Raw genomic sequence first — 18192 nt, forward strand, 5'->3', positions numbered from 1 at the left:
ACCATGGAGCACATGTTTAATATAATGAGCTTCTTGAAAACCATTGGCTGGAAATGAGAACCCCCCCAGAGTTGAATCCCTAACAGGAAGTACCCGCTGGTTCCAGGAAGCTAAAATCCCATCGACGTCTATTGAGAAAGGAACAGCTATTACTCGTTAAACTTGTCAAAATAAACATTCTTGCTACTTTTTTAACATGTTCTTTCTAATTCTAATTTTTTTCATGTTTTTTTTTCTGTTGTGCAAATTATTCAAGTTATAAAATGACCAATCAGACCCTCGAGGATTTCAATATTTATGATTGTAGTTGCGGCAGCTTTTGTGAAAAGTTGCGGCAAAAGTTTTTTATGTATATAAAGCACTTAAAAATGTTAATTATTAAATAGACTTAACATTCTCAAATTCCAACTCTTCTTATTGTGACATGTGCACTAGGAAAATAAAGCATCATCACTGTTTATGACATTGTTGTGCTTTCAATTAATATAAATAGAACCGTGAAACCCAAAATGAACTGTTTGTCCTCCCTGCTCACAACAACCCAAAGTAGCATAATGCAATTAAGAATAAAATGACATTCTGAAGGGAAAAATTATCAACTTTACATGAGTGATGTCACACTTTCTCGCTCCAGTTCTTATTTACAGTCATACATAATACTTTATTTTTGTCTGAAAATCTTTAGCTTCCATGTAATGAGAAAAAAAGTCCAGTCCATTCATCTTAGATAAACTGGTTTCATTTTTCCCATCTCTTAAAGCTCAGAGGTCAGAATGAACAAAACTTGGTGAATGGAGCTCTTATTTTGAAAGCACTTCTGATGCATTTGTGGTTTGAATCAGCCTCTGGGTGTTCTTCAGGGCAGCTGGACTTGAAAGGTTGATCCAGGAGATGTTTCGCTGCTCATCTGGGTAGCTTCTCCGATTCTAACTCTGACGGGGAATTCAGGTTATTTATGTGCCAACTACTTCAGAGGTGTGGCAAAAAAAAGCTTCCCGTGGAGAAGCTGATTTAGCTTCTCCATGGGTGGCATGAATATTTCTGGTGGGTGGGCGAAAGGACTGGAGGGCTTTTTGTTCACCTACCTGAAACTTTACTCGGCTGATGAAATCCTCTGAAACGTTTTGGGACACAGCCGGTTTACAGCTTTGGAATTTGCATTTGAATGCTGGACAGGCTGATTGAAAACCTAGTGTGTGTGTTTTGTGGGTGTGTGGGCTGCTTCCTGTAGTTATTCTGTTTTCATTAGCTCTGGAAGCGTCCAATAAGGTTGTTGGCTTTTCCATCTGAAGCACATTACTTTACCTCAATGAATTCATTCCTTAAACCAGTGGTTCCCAACATTTTCCTGGGCACATATTGGTTTAATGTCAGACAATATTTTCTTGGATCAATCTGAACGAAACTGAAGTGGGATGGTATTTTTTTTTCTTAAGTTCACAGTCTTCCTTAACTTTTGAGGGTAACATTTACCTTCATCCTTGTTTTTCCAAATAAAGATAAACCAGCACCATTCTCTTGACGTGGTGGTCATTTATATCTACCACGGTAACAATGGTAGCAATGAATCCAACTGTTTGCATTTTGCCCCTAATTCGCCAGATTTGAAAATTCGCATCAAGCCTCTTCCAACTGAAGAAAGTTGTTGTTGTTCCTTTTGGCAAATCCCTTCAGGCTCGCCACAGCAAATCAGCTTTCACTGACTCGTACATTTAGTTTAGCAGAGTTTTCCCTCTTCCTGCCACAACCTGATATTTTGGGGACATGCTCTAATAAACTGTAGAAAAGGAAGAAGCCCCTCCCTCCATCTTCTGTTTCCTCATTGGCTCTTACCTGTGAAAAAAAACACGTTATAATAAGATTCCTTTATTAGCACATTAACAAATATTATTAATGTGTTAGTAAGACATTTATTAGCACAATAAGCCGAATAAGTTTCATTATCATACTTATAGTAAGATTCATTAACCTATTTAACCAATGCATAAACTATCTTTATCAACATTATATTGAGTGTTTTGCTGCACCTTATCTAAAGTTTTAGCAAAACTTCCAAAATATTTTTGTTTGTTTTTTTAACTTTGCTATAGCTTAGAAGTTTCAATTTAGCTGTCAGTGCAGTTGCTTAGGTAGGAGATGTATTTGTGAAACGTGGTTTGCATCAAGAATGAGTCAGATTTGGTGGGGAGAATCTGGTAGTTTTTCAAAATAAAACTTCCTGCAGACTCAGATTATAAATAAAATGCTAAACTATGAATTGATTTACTTTGTTTGTTTTTTCTGTTTTCTGAACCAACTGTCCCCCGGACTGGCTCTGGTTCAAGGCCTACTACTGTCCCAAAAAGTTGTTTTAACACACTTAACCCACATATTTCCTTTATTGTTCAGAATTGTTACTAATAAATTATATCTTTATGGGCATTTCTTTTTACTAGCAAAATAAGATTACATTTCCGCAGCATATTTATGGTATCTACTAAAGATAAAGTTTTCATCTGATAGTTTATAAACTATATGCTGTAGGAATCACCAAAACTCAAGTGAAGTTTGATAATGCATATATTTAAATAAACATAGTAGTTGTAAAGAATTTTAAAGCAGAAAACTTTACTTCACTCCAATGTTTGAAAGCTCTCTTTCTTCTCATGCATCCGGCTCGAGCAGAGGTCAACACCAGCCATTTCAAAGGTAATGGGCTTCATTAGTGCACATGTCGGGGGTAATTTGCACATTTATAGATGCACGAGATTTAGCTCTAATGGAATAGCTGTTTAAGAATCAGGCAGGATGAATTTAGAATTTATTTTTGCTTCTCATTATTTTCAGTTTATATTTTCTCCTGTTTTCATATTTTTCAGACTGTCCTAATTGGCAGTTGGAATTTTACTGAAAAAGTGTGCAAATTGAAAATGTTTTTTTTTTTTTAGCCTGCCGTTGCCGGGCAACAGTGACATTGAGGTGCATTGTTTTGACCGCACATCCGAACTGGCCGCACAAAAACCCTGGATGTGAGGCCTTGGAGCACCCAGAGAATTCAAAGGGGCTCGGAGGGCTGCGCCATCCGGGGGTCTGTTCTCGTGGGGGGGTGAGTGAGGCTCGCTTCCTGGCCGACAGGAAGTCCAGCTTCCTGTCTTGATTAATGGAGGGGAGCTGAGGGATCACACAGAGGGGCCTCCCACACACAGAGCCCCCCACATTTCACCTTATGTGTCAACCTCCTCTTCCTCTCCTGGCTCTCACGGTGCTTGAGAAAAACTCACCCCTGGGTAAAAGACAAGCAGATAAGACTTGTTTTTTTCCAACGTTGCAGCACATTTTTGTAAATGTCCGAATATCCTGTTTACTTCTCCGCCTCTCCCTCCTCCTAGAATCTGGGCGTATTTAGTTGGATGAGGGTCAGGATCCAGTTAAACTGGTGTTTCTCAAACACCTAGCGCTGGTCAGGAGTCGTGTCAGGTTGAGGAATGTAAACAGCGAGGGAGCCAGACTCCCAAAGCTGGCAGAATGTGGCGCTTTTTCTGCGCTCTGCAGTTTTTAATGGGATGTCAGACTTGTTACAAACCAGGGAACGCCGGACCCAGCAAGACTCCGTCACCGCTTTGCAATCCATTTCACTGATGATCTGCGTTCAGAGGGGGGTAAAGGAAGTGAGAAGGGGAGGCAGGCCGGGTGGTAGGGCGGGGGGAGAACACAGAGAGGTGCTTTTTAAGATTTCATGTTGTCCTCCAGCCCCCACACTTTGCAGAAAAAGGTTGCTGTTGCCAAGGTGACTCGACAGAGAAAGGGAAAGTATCTGGCTGCTTTGCCTGTTCTTGTGCAGGGAGCTTAGAAGCCAGAGGCATAGATAAGACAAATTCAATCCGTCCTCCGCCGAACAAAACCGCACACGCGTGATATGCTGCCCTAAATACCTTTTTTTTCTTCCAAATGATCACTACAACAAAAGAAAGAAGCAACAACCTTTCAGTTAAGAGGAAAAAACTCTTATGTTTATTAGCCATGAATTTCACATTGTGAAAAAAATCACATGTACAAAATAACACCATAAAAAATAGAAATTAAACTTTACACGACAAAAAAAAAAAAAGATTGATGCACACTTGACAGTATTTTCTGGAATCCTAGATTAAACCGAGCCGAAATGGGGAAACGCCACTCGACAATTAGGTGCAAATTGAAGGGGCATTCATTACTTGCCGTTGCCGGGGAAACCCGTGTTCTGTGGGAAAGAAATGCTTTCATCTGATTGGTTGAGTCTCTTGAGTTCGGCGGTTTGATGAGGTCAACACAATGGAGCTGCAATGGTCTCCGTGCAAGTCTCGAAATTCACAATAAAAGGAATTTAAGGGCAGCTTAAAGGGGGCTGAGCGGGAACTTGAGTCCACAAGCAAGAAAAAAAAATATACACATTTCACCAAGACATTACCTCTTACAACCAAACGCTGTTGTAACAAGTCAATGTTCAGGTCGACCAGACAAGACAAATACACGGATTATTCACAGAGTGTTTTAAGACATTTTACTGCTTTTTGGTCTGCAGGAACTTGCAGATTTTCTCTTTTTTATTTTATTTTTAACGTGCATTAATGACACTATGGTGAAAAGCACTGCGGTGTCTGCCCTTAGCAATGCACAGCTTTCTGGGTAGAAGAACCAAATGGTCAGAACAACTGTGGGTTAACACTCAGTACCTCCAGCTGTCCTCGGTGCAGCTGCAGAGTTCTGTAGTAGAACTACCAATCTAGCAGAGTCATTTATTGATGTTTTTTTTTTTAATCCAACTTTCATGTTTGAGTCCAAGTTCCAAGTTTTTTTTTTGTGTGATATCTGCGCTTATGTCATTGGAAATGCGAGTAGCTCCTTTCCCATCCACCCTGAAACTGCTGAAAAACTCTGAGCAAAAGAGCAAATTCCTCCTGGGATGGGTTGAACTGTGCAAAATGCAGCCCCACTGAGACCAAAAAAATATAAAAAATACAACACCTGGCCATGCAGGACACAACCCAAACATACATTCACATACGGATGCAGGCAGAGAAGGAAAAAAAATATTTTAACATAAGAGTTACCATTTCTATATAAATTAAGACTACATTGCAGCAAGTTTATGAAAAAATGGGTATATTCTCAGTTGTGTTAAGGTGATTTCTGCAGAGAGTTTGACTGAATCACTATGAATGGACATGCTCCAAAAAAAAAAAAAAAAAAAGGTCGTTCACTGTGACTCAGCAAGCTTTGATCAGAAGCACAGCCGGTCTAATACAGCATTAAGAGTACAGTTCAAAGTGACATCGCTCCTTCTGAAGCCTTCAATCCAGGCACTGGAAACAGTCCTGGCAGGCGTCAACACGCAGATCCAGATATGTAAGGTCGTAACCTGGGGGGGTACCGTAACCCCCCCTCCTCCTCGTCTCACAGATCCCCTCGACATCAGCTGGTGTGGCTCATCAACACCTCGTGACCGCTGGTGACAGCTAAAGGTTTGTCTCTGCGTCTTAAAGGAGGAGGGGGAGCGTTGCTCCTTCATTGTGCCTTTAATAAACCATATTTATCCAGTCTCCCTCCCACGTTTCAGTCCGCACAAATACCCATCATGCTTCTTTTTTATTTTTCATACAGACTAAACAAGAAAAGAACTGGTTTTGTGATATGTTTGCAGCACGAAAGCACAGGACACAGAGTTTGTGCCTCACCGAGCGAGCAGCGGTTCGTTTGAATGTCCCGGCCTCCTCCTCAGAAACAGCTGCCCCAAAAACAAAAAGGCGTCTGTACATCACTGCTCCCCATCTGATCCAAAGATGGAGAATGTGTGCTTCTTCACAGTTGGGAGACCGGTAGATGATGCAAAACGGGGAAATCTGAGGAGAGAAGAATGACTTGTTAAACTGACTAATGAGCTCTCAGGATGTGCCTGAAAGCCAGCTAAGTCAGACAAGTTAAAAGGTGACTTATTAATAATTCAAGCGGAGAAGAACAGGAGGAGGGTAAAAGCAGAAGATGGCATACATCAAGGGGGAAAAAACACCACCAAGAGTTTATGTATTATCAGATAACAGCACAAATCCAGTACTAATAATTACCTTAGAAAGATGAAGGGATTTTTGTGCCACCATTTTGCAAGCAAAAGTCACAGTTTGAGATCAAAATTTTCTAAATTGCAAACAAAATGTAAAATAAAAATATTTAATATTTTTTGTTGCTTTTAAAAATGTTTTTGCAGCACAAACGTTTTTAGATGCGTTGTGCCTCATCTCGCTTTCGCCCTATCTTTGATTTTACATTGACACACGAGCCTGTTTAGTGTAATGTCAGAAACTTTACAGTTTACTCTACAGTTTTAGGAGATTCTCACCCAAAGTCACAAATTTGGCTGAATATAATCAATACAAAAAAAGAAAAAGTATTGACTATTTTTAAAATAATCAAGGGTAAAGGAGCCTGTTTGACCTTCAGTAGCAAACACCATGTCTTTGAAAGTCTTTGAAAGCAAATATTTAATATTTTTATTTGAAAAATATACATTTTTATTAACACTTAACATTTTGTTCACAATTTAGAACATTTTGATCTCAAAACTGTGACTTTTGTTTGCAATATGGTGGCACAAAAATCACTTTAAAGAGAAACAGACGAGCATTTTACAAACAGTTTGTATCATAAACATCTCTGAAACATTGCACCCGCCTCACTGCTCTGTCCACTCGCCGTCCCCCGCCTGACTAATAGATTTAGTAAATCCAGCAGCTCCGTTTCCTCGTACCGCCTGGCCTTCATCCAGCGTCTTATCTCCCCCTCAGCCCAACACACGTTTCACATCTGAGTGCATTTTACGCTCACAGCTTCATTCTGACCTTTTCCATTTTTAAAGCGTTTGCTTATTAGGCGTCTATCTTTACTGCACAGATGGCTGCAGGCTTGGTGGCCCATCTAATGTGAATGTAATGTCATTAAGTATCTCTAACCGGAACCTTTTCATGCTGTTGGGCACACAAAGTGAAGAAGAGTGTGTGAATGCACCCCGGAGAGCCTGAAAGCTGGATCCGGTCAGAGGTTACAGGGATCTTCTGAGAAACTTTCCATTTATTTTTTCCCTGTTTTAATGGTAATGAAAAACTCCAATATAGTGGTATTTTTGTTTTTCTTCTCTCTTTATTTCCTAAGTTTAAGTTTGTCTGATCTAGTTGCAGACTTCTTCAGAATGTCAAACTATCAGGTCAACATTGTGTGATTACTAGAGATGCAACAATTTGGTTCAAACCCCAATTTTTGGGGTTTGTTTTGGTTTGATATATGAACTATCACAAAACAAATAAAAAAAACAAAAAGAAGTTTTTTAATTTGTTAATGACCAAGTGAAAATGAAGAAACCCTTTTAGTAAGACTGGCGTAATGTACTGCAACATGTGTTTGACACTTTCATCTTAAACCTATGCAAACATATGCTGTTGATTTTGATTCAATTCAATGTGTGTTCGGCTTTAAGCGGAGAATCGCAGTATCCCTAGTGATTTGTATTCCCACAGGAACTGGAATGAGACAAATCCATTGACTATTTGTGAGAACTGGACCGAGTGAGTACGATGTCACCCATAGAAAATGGTTTAGTTCCAGCTCCAAATAAAGGAAGTCCATTCAGTTGACATTTTCCGCGATATGAATGGAATCATATGTCGTCCAATAGCAGCAATTGGTCCAAATTAGTCGCCAATCGGGAGTGGGCTTGTTGGAAGGCCACACCCCTACAATTTGAGAACAGCCTACGGGGACTCCGTCAAACGTATTCAAGACCACATGTTTTCATTGAGGCATCTGATTGGACAGTTTATAACTTTAATAACTTGCACTAAAGAAAAAAAATTGATTTATAACATGCTAAAAAAAAGTAGCAGAACAAGAATAGTTATTCTGACAAATATAATGACTAAAAGTTGATTATGTCTTTATAGAAGTATATGGGATTCTGGCTATGTGGAGCAGAGGGCCCTTCCTGTTTGGAATGTGAGGGGGGAGGGGCCACTCTGTCCAGTTCTCAAATTGACTATACAATCACTGGACGCATTGCCCCTTCCCCTCTTATGTTCCAAATAGGAAGTACCTGCAGGTTTCAAGAGGGTCAAAATCCCCTAAACTACTATTGAGACATAGACCAATATTTCTCAGTCCTTGTGTTTGTCAGAATAATCAGGTTTCAAAATGGCAGCAGACAATCAGGAAGTGATGGAGAAGGCTGTGGCCTGCTTTCACGAGGGCCGTAGGTATGCCGTTTTTATCACCTTGACATGTCCAGTAAAATAATACATGTCAATGGCTCTAACAGTCAATGGGTGAACCTCGTAACTAATGTTCTTCAGAGGAAATTACTAACAATTCCTCATAAAATACAAAAAATACTTTTGATTTTGAAAAAATAAGTGGTGCCATTTTTCTGAGAGACTGGAGATTGAAGTAATTGGTGTGGTTTCTGATAGTTACAAATATTGATTAAGATACTTTTACATTTAAAAGAAAGAAAAAGCACTAATTAGTAATTCAATTAAGTTTTTCTTTAGTAATTCAATGTAAAACTTTTCATTTGGTGTGTCATGCTGTTGTTTTTCTTGTTAGATTTAATAAAAGAATTCTAGTTTTATATTCTTCTAATTCATATCTTGATCAATTTTGTCAAAAGCATAAAGACGTCATTAATCCAAGGACTGTTGATTCATATCATTGTGTCACTTCATATTTACCTTTTGCGCCCATAAAAAGCTTTCCAGAAGAAAACTTTTAGAGGAGAAAATCTCCCATGTTGGAATTGCTCCCCAGGGAAGAAGTGGGCTTTTTCCAACCCTTTCACAGAAACAAGCTCTTTGTGTGAGGTCTAACAACTTCCTTTTCCTTTTCATTCCCAAACAGTCATTTTTTTTCTCCCATTCCTCTACATTTTGTCTGTTCACCACATTCGGTGAGTGGACTGTCAGTTGCCATGACAGGCAGGCGTACCGACAACAAAATGTTTTTTATTAAAATTTGTGGCAGGATTACTCACTTGGCTGAGCACTGTGTTTCTGTGGCTCAGAGATGGTTAAAACCTTCACTCTAGTCTTTCAGGGATGAAACAGAAAAGGAATAATAGGTCTTTTAAAAAAAGATGTCATCATGTAAGAGGAAGAGGCAGCATAGACTCGCAGGAGTGAAGCTGCTCTGAGCCGTCTCCTCGCATTATCAAAAGGGAGACACGCAGAGCTGGACAGCTGAGAAGTCACTCATCTTTGCTCTTTTTCATTCTCAGGAGCCCAAGGCTGGCAGGCATTAAAAAAAACAGAAAAAACGAAATGTGGGGGGCATTGGTGGGGGATTTGTGTGATGTGATGGGATTTTAACCCTGAAGTGAGCAGAAAGACCAGGTTTGCCAGCTGACTACCCATGCTCCACATACGTCTGGGTTGTTTATCATCAGAGCAGGGAGGGAGCAGGGTTAGAGTGAGACTAGGAGGATATAAATTGAAGCAGAAGAGACTGTCAAGTCAAAAATGATAAATCCCAAAGACGAGATGACTACTCTGAAGGATGATCCGTGTGTGAGTGGTCTGAGGAGGGTAAGACTCAGGTAGTCCAGCTCTCCCTCATTACTTCTCCGTTACTTCTTGTAATTGATGATTAATGGTGTCTAACACTTTGCAAGCACTACCCTATCCCTGCCACCCAGGAAAAAAAGTGCATAACCTCATCAAAGCAAGGCAACTGAGAGTGGATTAGCCTCACTGGGGTGTCACAGCCTTTTGGTGTGAGAGTTGTCTAATTGGAAGACCCCTTTTTATCCCTTTCAGGGAGATTTCCCCCACAGGGGCCATAAAAGTATCCTATTCTCTTTCAATTACCCTTTCTGTCCTTCGGCCCATCCCCACAGCCACATAACTCACTTAACTAACCCGCACAAGCCCCGATCAGTTCCTCCCTGTAAGTGTGCCCTTCATCATCTCAATGCTCAATCCTTTTTTGAGAAGAAGAAGAAGAAGAAGAAGTGATCCTTTATAATCAGAACATCTGAAGCTCAAGAGGAACACAAAAATAAACAAATGCTTCTCTGAGGCCACGATTCTCTTGCAAAGTATTATACAACTCAAGTTAAAGCCATACTCTGGAAGGGTGTAACATTGCCAAACTTTCCACTTCCCTCCAAGGGTTATGCGGTGTAATCACAATAATGACATTATAAGTGTAATAACCCTAAAACATAACATTCCATTACAACAAATTTGTTAAAACAATTGTAGGCATACAAAAACGCCAAATAAATGGTACACTCAACCATTTAACTTCTCACTAAATGTCTTAACGTAATTGGGGACAATAGCTTTCCCTAATATGCCCTCCAGGTCTTTGAACACTTAATAGACGTGTCTTGAAGTTGAGTCGTGGCAACTGGACCTAAAATCTTCTTTGTTTAACCTTTTCCTTTCTTGGATAATGAAGAAATGTTTAAACGAAGAAGATTTGCCATGACTCAACTTCAAAATATCACCTAAATAAAGAGAACCTTTGCCAACATTTATCAGGTGTGGTTTAAAAAACCCAAACCATCAGAAAAGACAACTGGACAAAGAGGTTTATCGTACCTGATGGAAAAGGTGCAGGAAGTTTTGGATTCAAGCTGGGAGGTGTTTCCAGGTGCTGACGAAAGCTGTCGGAATGAGCGAGTATGGCACGGTAGTGATGCTGTTCCATGCATCGAGGGTGGGGTCGTAGCAATCAAGAGTTTTACATCGCTGCGTTCCGAAGTATCCGCCCACTACATACAGTTTGTTTCCTGATGCAACCGCCTGGCAGCTCATTCGTTTGGCGGTCACATCACCCACTTTTGTCCACTGATAATTCTCGCTGCTGAACTTGTAGGCTGAGCATGCGGAAAATTCTGTATCACCGCCCATGACAAAGATCTGGTTTCCCAACACCGCGGCAGCCGTGTAACGCCACGGCTGCGGGCAGGATGCTGGAACACTCCAACGGTTCTCCTGCGGGTCATAACACTGGACTTTGGGCAGTTTGTCGTGGGTGACACTGGTTCCTCCGAAGGCAAACAGTTTGAGCTTTACACTGACGACTGCCGCATTACTCACTCCTTCTCTTAGAGGAGCCACCATGGTCCACTTGTTAGCCACGGGGTCAAACTGCTCCACCTGCTTGAGGGACACGGATGGAGAAGCTGGCAAGCAACCAGTAGCTGCAGTGTGTCCACCAACGACATAGAGACAGTGTTTCAGCTCAGTAGAGCCATGTCCAAACCGGGCAATTAGCATGGGGGCAGCCTTTGACCATTCCTCATGGACAGTATCATACACCCAGACATCTTTGGACACTCCGTTCTCGGATCCTCTTCCACCTGTAATGTAGACCTTACAACCAATGGCACAAGCACTAAATTCTTTTCTTGGACTGGGAATGTCAGCTTTGGGAATTATCTCTTTGGCTTTCTGATCGACTAAGTACAACTTGTCACACATGAAGGTCTGCCCACCCAGAAGAAAGAGGGCATGGCTGGTTTTTCTTGGTCGAGCACATGGACTGTTGACAACGCCGTCATTCTGCAGGATCTTAAGCTTACATCGGATAGCCTCGTCTACCAGTTCCTTACTCTTTGCCTGAGCATTGATCAGCTCCTCTGTTGACACGTTCTCCATCAGAAAGATGGCTGGAAGTAGGGCGAGGCGGACCGTTCTCAGGAGTTCTGGAAGATGGCAGTGCCTCCTCTCCAGATCGTAGTTGATCCAGTTGAGGGCAGCTTCATAAACCAGTCTCTCATCTTCTGTCTCTAGCTCCTCATGGGACAACAGCTGCACTACCATGTCTTTGGGCAGTTGGAGGAAATCCTCTGTCTTGCAAATAGCAGGGAAGTTGCTAAGACACATGCCCCAGGAGAGCTCTGACAGCTTGGTGCACTGGTGGGCGTCAGACAGCAACAGCATGCCAAGGCAGTTGGATGGGTGAAGGTTTCTCTCAAGGAATTCAGCGCAGGCGTCACGGATGTCTTGAAACTCCAACATGTCTCCAGCCTCCAGTAGTGATTCTGCATTCTCTTCGTTGATGACCACGCGCGACGAGTACGCATAATCCAGCAGGAGTTCCAAGACCTCTGGATGAATGGAGTCTCGGAAGTCCACCTCACTGGCCTGGCTTTCTCTGAGCCCACCACTGAACATGGCCTCAAAGTATCGACTGCAGGCAGCCAGCACGGCGCGATGGCAGGGGAAGGTGCGGCTGCCCGCGTGAAGCAGGACGTCTGTGAAGAGCCTTTGCTGCCGCAGAGAGTTGAGGTGCATGAGGACACTGTCTGCGTACGAGGACTTGTGAAAAAGGTAAATGTTCATGGAGCCAGTGCTGGCTCTGGATTTTCGGTTCTCGTGGACGCACACGGACATTTTCATTGAATCCTGAAACAGAGAGGAAGAGAGGAAAAAACTCTTTAATGCATTTCATATTTGACAACCAAAACAGAGCATTTCAAAAAATATTCACAAGTTGTGGTTTCTTTTGAAGCAAAAGACCGGAATGTTTGCATGTTTTAAATAACAAAAGCAACTTCATCAGCTTGTAAAGTAGGTCTAATTTGCCTAACAAATTGTGACTGGTGCACATGCAAGCAGTGTGATGTGGACGCTAAAATACTGAATCATTCAGTGTCCATAAAAAGATGAGCTGCACGACTTAAAAGACTAGGAAAGCCCCCCTCAAGAGAAATAAGAGATCCACTGAAGAAAAATGACAAAACGGCACACATCTCAGGGTTATGTAGGTCAACTGTCTCCTTACAAATACTCCTCCACCTCCAGCTTTAAGAAGTGATAATCCTCATCTTTGATACTCCTCATCTACAAATAAAGTGTTCCTTTGTAGGGAACCGATGAGTCAAGAGGAAAGGGAGAAAAAAAAAAAGGATGAAATGGCAGGACTGTTAAGCCTCTCAAAAATGCGCACAATTTACTTCAATCCCCCCTCAGGAAAAAAAAAAACACAGCTCGCTCTTCACTGTCCTCGGTCTGTCCTCATACAGAGCTAACTTTCATTCCACCCAGTTTCCTACACATGTCAAACGCCTGGCGTCTTCCGTGGATGCCACAGATTATGTGCACAGGCTTCAAAGTTTCCCGCGGGGGGTGGGGGGAGGTCCTCCAACTAACCGATATAATTGGACAGAAGATTGCTCTTTCTGAAAACCAAATCTAATTCTGCTGGCAGTGGTCGTGGCATGTTTGCTTCCTTACTGGAAACAAACAGCTGCAGCGTGTGGTCACCTTGAAACCTGTCAGTAAGTATGAATTCCAGAGATTCCAGGCTTTGAGAGGCGAAAAAGGTTTTTGGAAACATTCGCAAAGCTTTTACAAAAACGCTGCAGGAAAATATGCGTGAAATGTGTTCACTCCGTTTTTTGCATTTTAAGCAAGACATTTTTGTTGTTTGTAGAATGGAAATGCTCTTAGCAGGATTTCTGTTTTTTTGTGGAGTTTGTTTTAGATAATGGCAACTATTCCACTACCTGCTGATGTCTTCTATTGTAGTTAAAGATCCACTCCAATTTGCTTGTGAGCCACTTTAAAATCATTCGCAGTGTTCTTTTAATTCTGATTATGGAATTTTTAGCCAACATTTAAAAAAAAAAAAGCCATTTTCTTGGACAGGGGTGTCAAACTCAATCACACAAGAGACCAAAATCCAAAACACACTTTAGGTTGTGGGCCAAACAGGACAAACATTTATTGAACAATCTAAAACAATAAAACGTTTAAACCGTAACTTTTTGACATAATTATAAACTAGATATATAGCATTACCTCCAATAATGCTAGTGTGAATGCTGTAAGCTGAATGTGGCTGATTTAGCTGATAGCCAGCTAAAAAATTAGCTTAACTCCAAAATAGCTTAAAATTTTGAGAAAACACCTAAATTAGCCAAAACAGTTTGCGTGTAAATATTAGCCTAACTCCAAAACAGCCTAAAAAACGTTTTTTAAAAAGCCTAAATTAGCCGAAACTGCTAGCATGAAGCTGAAATATTAGCTAAACTCCAAAATGATCTAAATAATCTTAGTAAATGCCAAATTAGTCCAAAAAGCTAGCAAAACAACAATATTTTTGAAACTTTAAAACCATAACTTTTTAACATAATTATAATAAAAAGGTAGGAATATTATAAATCAACTTAAACCTTAAATAACTTTCAATATTTTACTCTCTGTAAAGATATATTTTGTCAAATTATACAATTTAGAAATGAGCAGAAGATAACATCGGGCCATTAATAACAATAAAATAAAATGATCTGGAGGGCCTGATAGAATTACCCGGTGGGCCGGATCCGGCCCACGGGCCTTGACTTTGATACCTGTTCTAGGACATAGTTTCTGCAGAGCGGCAGTGGTTCATTCTGAGTTGTAAGTGGGATGGTGCAAGCCCGCCCCCACTTCCTGTCGCACATATGTGTGCATGCTTTTCCGCTAGCTTACAACCCCAGCCTAGCATTACTGGCGCAACAAAAATGGCGAGCAATTTTTAAGCTATCCAACTGTACAGTTTTGAGCCACATGCTAGCTTAGATGAAGACGTTCATGGAACGGTATTTTCACAAACACGCTCTTTTTCTAATGGCAAGTTTTCGATTACTCCTGGTTCAGAACAATTTGACAAATAAAGTACTAAGAGATGCAATTTTGAGTTCAGTTTTCTTTATATATTATCAGAAAAATGCCACAAGAACATATTCAAAACACCATTTTCTATCAAAATGGGTCTTAAAGGATTTCAGCTTTCTCATCTTTGCATGAAGAGCCCCAAAGGTTCCATCTGCAGCTGAACTGCTGAGAAGAAAAGGTGCCTCCATTTTCCATAACTTGCATCATCATCTGCTCAGAAAATTAAAAGAAGAAACCTTCAGAAGTCCAGCCTTTTGAATACGAAATCAAACTTGAGACCCGCAGCTACCCATGCAACATTTAGCAGGCTTTTTTTTTGATGAGGAGTGTCACTGACACCTGAAGCGTGGCGTCTCCGTGAAGAACGCATTAATGCACTATGAACCTGACGTTTGATCTTTATGATGCACAAAGGAGTTTCAATCCGAGACTTCCTACTCAGTCACCAACTGTCATTTTCCTTCCTGCCTGCTGCAATTCCTCTTTGTGTGTCAGATCGATGCTTTGAGCAAAGGTTTGTGCCCGTGTGTCAGAAGTCAACTCGTCTACAACTTTATGTGAGCGAGGCAGCAAACTTTTGCATCATTCTCTGACTTACCAAAGGAATATGCACTCTTATTAACTCTTAAATGCCACACGAACCACAACAATGAAGAGTCTTTTGAACCACTCACCAAAAATCTCCGTGTGTCATCAGAATTGGATCTGTCATAACTTAAGGAAACACGAAACTGAGCGTGACCTTGGTCCAGCAGGATTTGTCAAATTCCAGCAGCTCCAAATCTAACGAGCACATCTCTGCCGACAGTCCTCGCCTCATGGTCACACGTGTGCAAACTCCAGCTCCTCTTTTCTAATTGGGAGTTGTAAGAAGCTCGATTTCATTAAGTGATTCTAATATTGCCACCCAATTAACGAGGTTTTACATGCACTAATAATGTTAATAAAACTGACCCCCTGTGGTTCTGGCCCCGAGGCAAAAAGCGTCTGATTAGCAGGAAAACAAGTTCAGAGGGAACTCATTTAAACTTTGTACGGCAGAATCAACAGCCGTGATTAAGGTAATGTATGGCCTGGATGAACTTCTGAGCCCTCCCCAAACCGTTCTGCTGAGCAGTCATTTTAATCCTCTTTATGGCTCTTTTCAGACCACTTACTGTCTCGGTTTGGTTGTTTTGCACCCAATTGGTAATTAAGGTTTTTGTACCTTCAGATTGGTTCTGTTTTTAGTCTTATTTTGGTGTTTCAATCTAAATAATTTCATTATTATACAGTAAATTTTTTATCATTTTAAATCTTCTACTTCAATTCCAATTTATTTTAGATGATGTTTTCTTCATTCAGATCTACTGTTTGCTTCATTCTTTGTGTATCATATTTCTAGTCTGAGAAAAGGAGCCATATTCGTCACAAACTGACCAAAAAATCAGCATAAAACAACTCATATTCCTAACAGATTCAGCCTAAAAGTCAGCATCGCTAAAGTTCCTTTGCCAAACTTATCCTGGGAAATATTTCCTCCAATGAAATGACCTTAACATGCCTCAACACTATCTCTTCATGATAGCAAAAAGACAAGAAACATCCTTGCCCTCACATATGCCAGCATTCCTGCTTGTTGTCCGACCTTCCCTGTAAATTCAGAGCATTTTTATCAAATTTGTATAAACAGTGACCACTTCAGCTGGTTCCAAAACATCAAAAAATAGGAAAAAGCTGAAGCTGGGACACAAATGTATCCTTTAAATTCAACATTTTAAATAAAATCAGAAAAAATGTACATAAATATCAATGTTTTGCTTCGTCTTAAAGGTACTGACTTGAATAAATAAATTGATTTAAATGTATTTAACTGATGGGAAACCTGGAAAAAGTCATTTATTCTCTTGAAATAGGATGAAGGCTGCTGAGAAAGTTCTCCTCACACTAACTTTCTGCTGGATCTCAGTTTGGACTGTTATCCAGACATAACAAGCCCACTGAAGACTGAGCAGTAAAAAGGCATTCTGTCTCACTATTCTTTCCTGTTTTTGAAGCAGAGTTGGTGGATGGAAAATGGAAATCAGTCTTTTGTTAGTCCTGTCTGTCCTCAGTGGATCTTCTGGAAACGAGGCTGGGAGAGATGCCCTCATTCCCTGAGAGGCAGTTCTCCGGCGAGTCTCTGGACTCGATCCCAGCCCGCCTGCAGTCTGTTTCAAATCATTGCCAGGTGTTCGGAGCCGCGCGCGGACGCAGGAAGGGAGACGAGCTTCCAAAGTCTGCGGCGGCTTTGAGGATGATTCGGTTCTGCGCGTCTGCAGAGCAGACGCAGGCGCAAACACCTGATGCCGCCCGCAGACGGCTGCAGCTCCAAAGGGAACACAAAGATCCGGGAGCGCGCGACACTAATGCGCTGACATGCGGGGAAGCTGCGCGTTTTAGCGTCACGAACGCGGCGCTTTTTTGGAGTTTATTCGTCGGAGGGCACGAGGGGAGTTTCTTACCTCTCTGGGAGAAAGCAGGAGTTCAACTGCGCCCGCGGTTTCCCTCGGACATGCCACTTCTGAGAGAGCCACGGTGCAAGCCTCTGTGCGCCCGCGGAGGCAACTCCTTTCTTTTACGCACGAGAGGAGAGCGCAGACACGGTCGACAGGGGGGCCGTTTTCCGCCGGGAGCGAGCTCGGTTCCAAAGCAGGAAACGGCAGAGAGGAGCTGCGGTGCGGGAGGATGTTTGGAGGCGTCGCTCCGCTGCTGCTGTGGCGCTCCTCCGCCTGCGCTCCCACTCAAATCAATGGGTGTGTTTACACGGAGCAGGGAGGAGGATCAGGAAACGGAGCCGGAGACAAAGAGGGTCATGCATGGATGTGGAGGGGAGGGGAGGGCTCCCCTTCCTCCTGCTCCTCCTCCTCCTGCAAAAATGAATAACAACAAGAATACAAAAACTTATTAAAAGACGCTGCGTTTATATTTATACTGCGGGTGTGAATATTGACGCGTTAACGCAAGCGACAACTTAAGAAAGGGGTGGTATCAACGCGTTAATATGTAATAACGCAAATTAATCGAAGAAACAGTCCTTCACTTTAACTCGGCGGTTCAGGCTTCCACGGGGTGCTTTAAAACATTTTGTCAGGTATTATTATTATTGCGCTTTTCCCATTGTCACTTGCAAAAGAAATACATATTCAGTCAGTTTTTAGTACTTTGTTCTTGCTATTTTATGTGGTTTAGATCACTTTCTCATAAAAAGTGGACTATTTGATCCATGGTCCGGTGCCATATCATACAAATACATTTTACCAGGTAAAAATTGCGATTAATCGTGATTATTTCCAACACAAAAGTGCGATTAATCAGATTTTTTTTTTTTGTAATTGATTGACAGCAGTAATTAAAAGCAAATGTTCCAAATGTAGAGTTTCAGGTGTGATTTCATATCATGATCATTCACAGATAATAAGTGGTCGGCAAATACTGAGAATAAAAAAAATGATAGCGATGAATTGCGATTAATTAGGTACATTTTTTAATCAATTCCCTGCCCTAA

The 18192-nt window shown here is 41.4% G+C and overlaps 1 protein-coding gene across 1 annotated transcript; it reads right to left on the reverse strand.

Moving 5' to 3' along the window:
* Window positions 1-3967: 3967 nt before the first annotated feature.
* Window positions 3968-17528, reverse strand: enc1 (ectodermal-neural cortex 1). The gene is made up of 3 exons (XM_024299533.2): window positions 17150-17528; window positions 10599-12410; window positions 3968-5858 (listed from the first exon to the last, which is right to left on the reverse strand). Exon 2 carries the CDS (start codon window positions 12402-12404, stop codon window positions 10629-10631), a length of 1776 nt encoding a protein of 591 aa, XP_024155301.1. The 5' UTR covers window positions 12405-12410; window positions 17150-17528; the 3' UTR covers window positions 3968-5858; window positions 10599-10628.
* Window positions 17529-18192: the final 664 nt, after the last annotated feature.

The sequence above is a fragment of the Oryzias melastigma genome, linkage group LG12 (assembly GCF_002922805.2).
Source record: "Oryzias melastigma strain HK-1 linkage group LG12, ASM292280v2, whole genome shotgun sequence".
NCBI lineage: Eukaryota > Metazoa > Chordata > Actinopteri > Beloniformes > Adrianichthyidae > Oryzias > Oryzias melastigma.

Coding starts and splice junctions, on each gene's coding strand:
- enc1 (XM_024299533.2), bottom strand. CDS start 12,404: ATGAAAATGTCCGTGTGCGTCCACGAGAACCGAAAATCCAGAGCCAGC.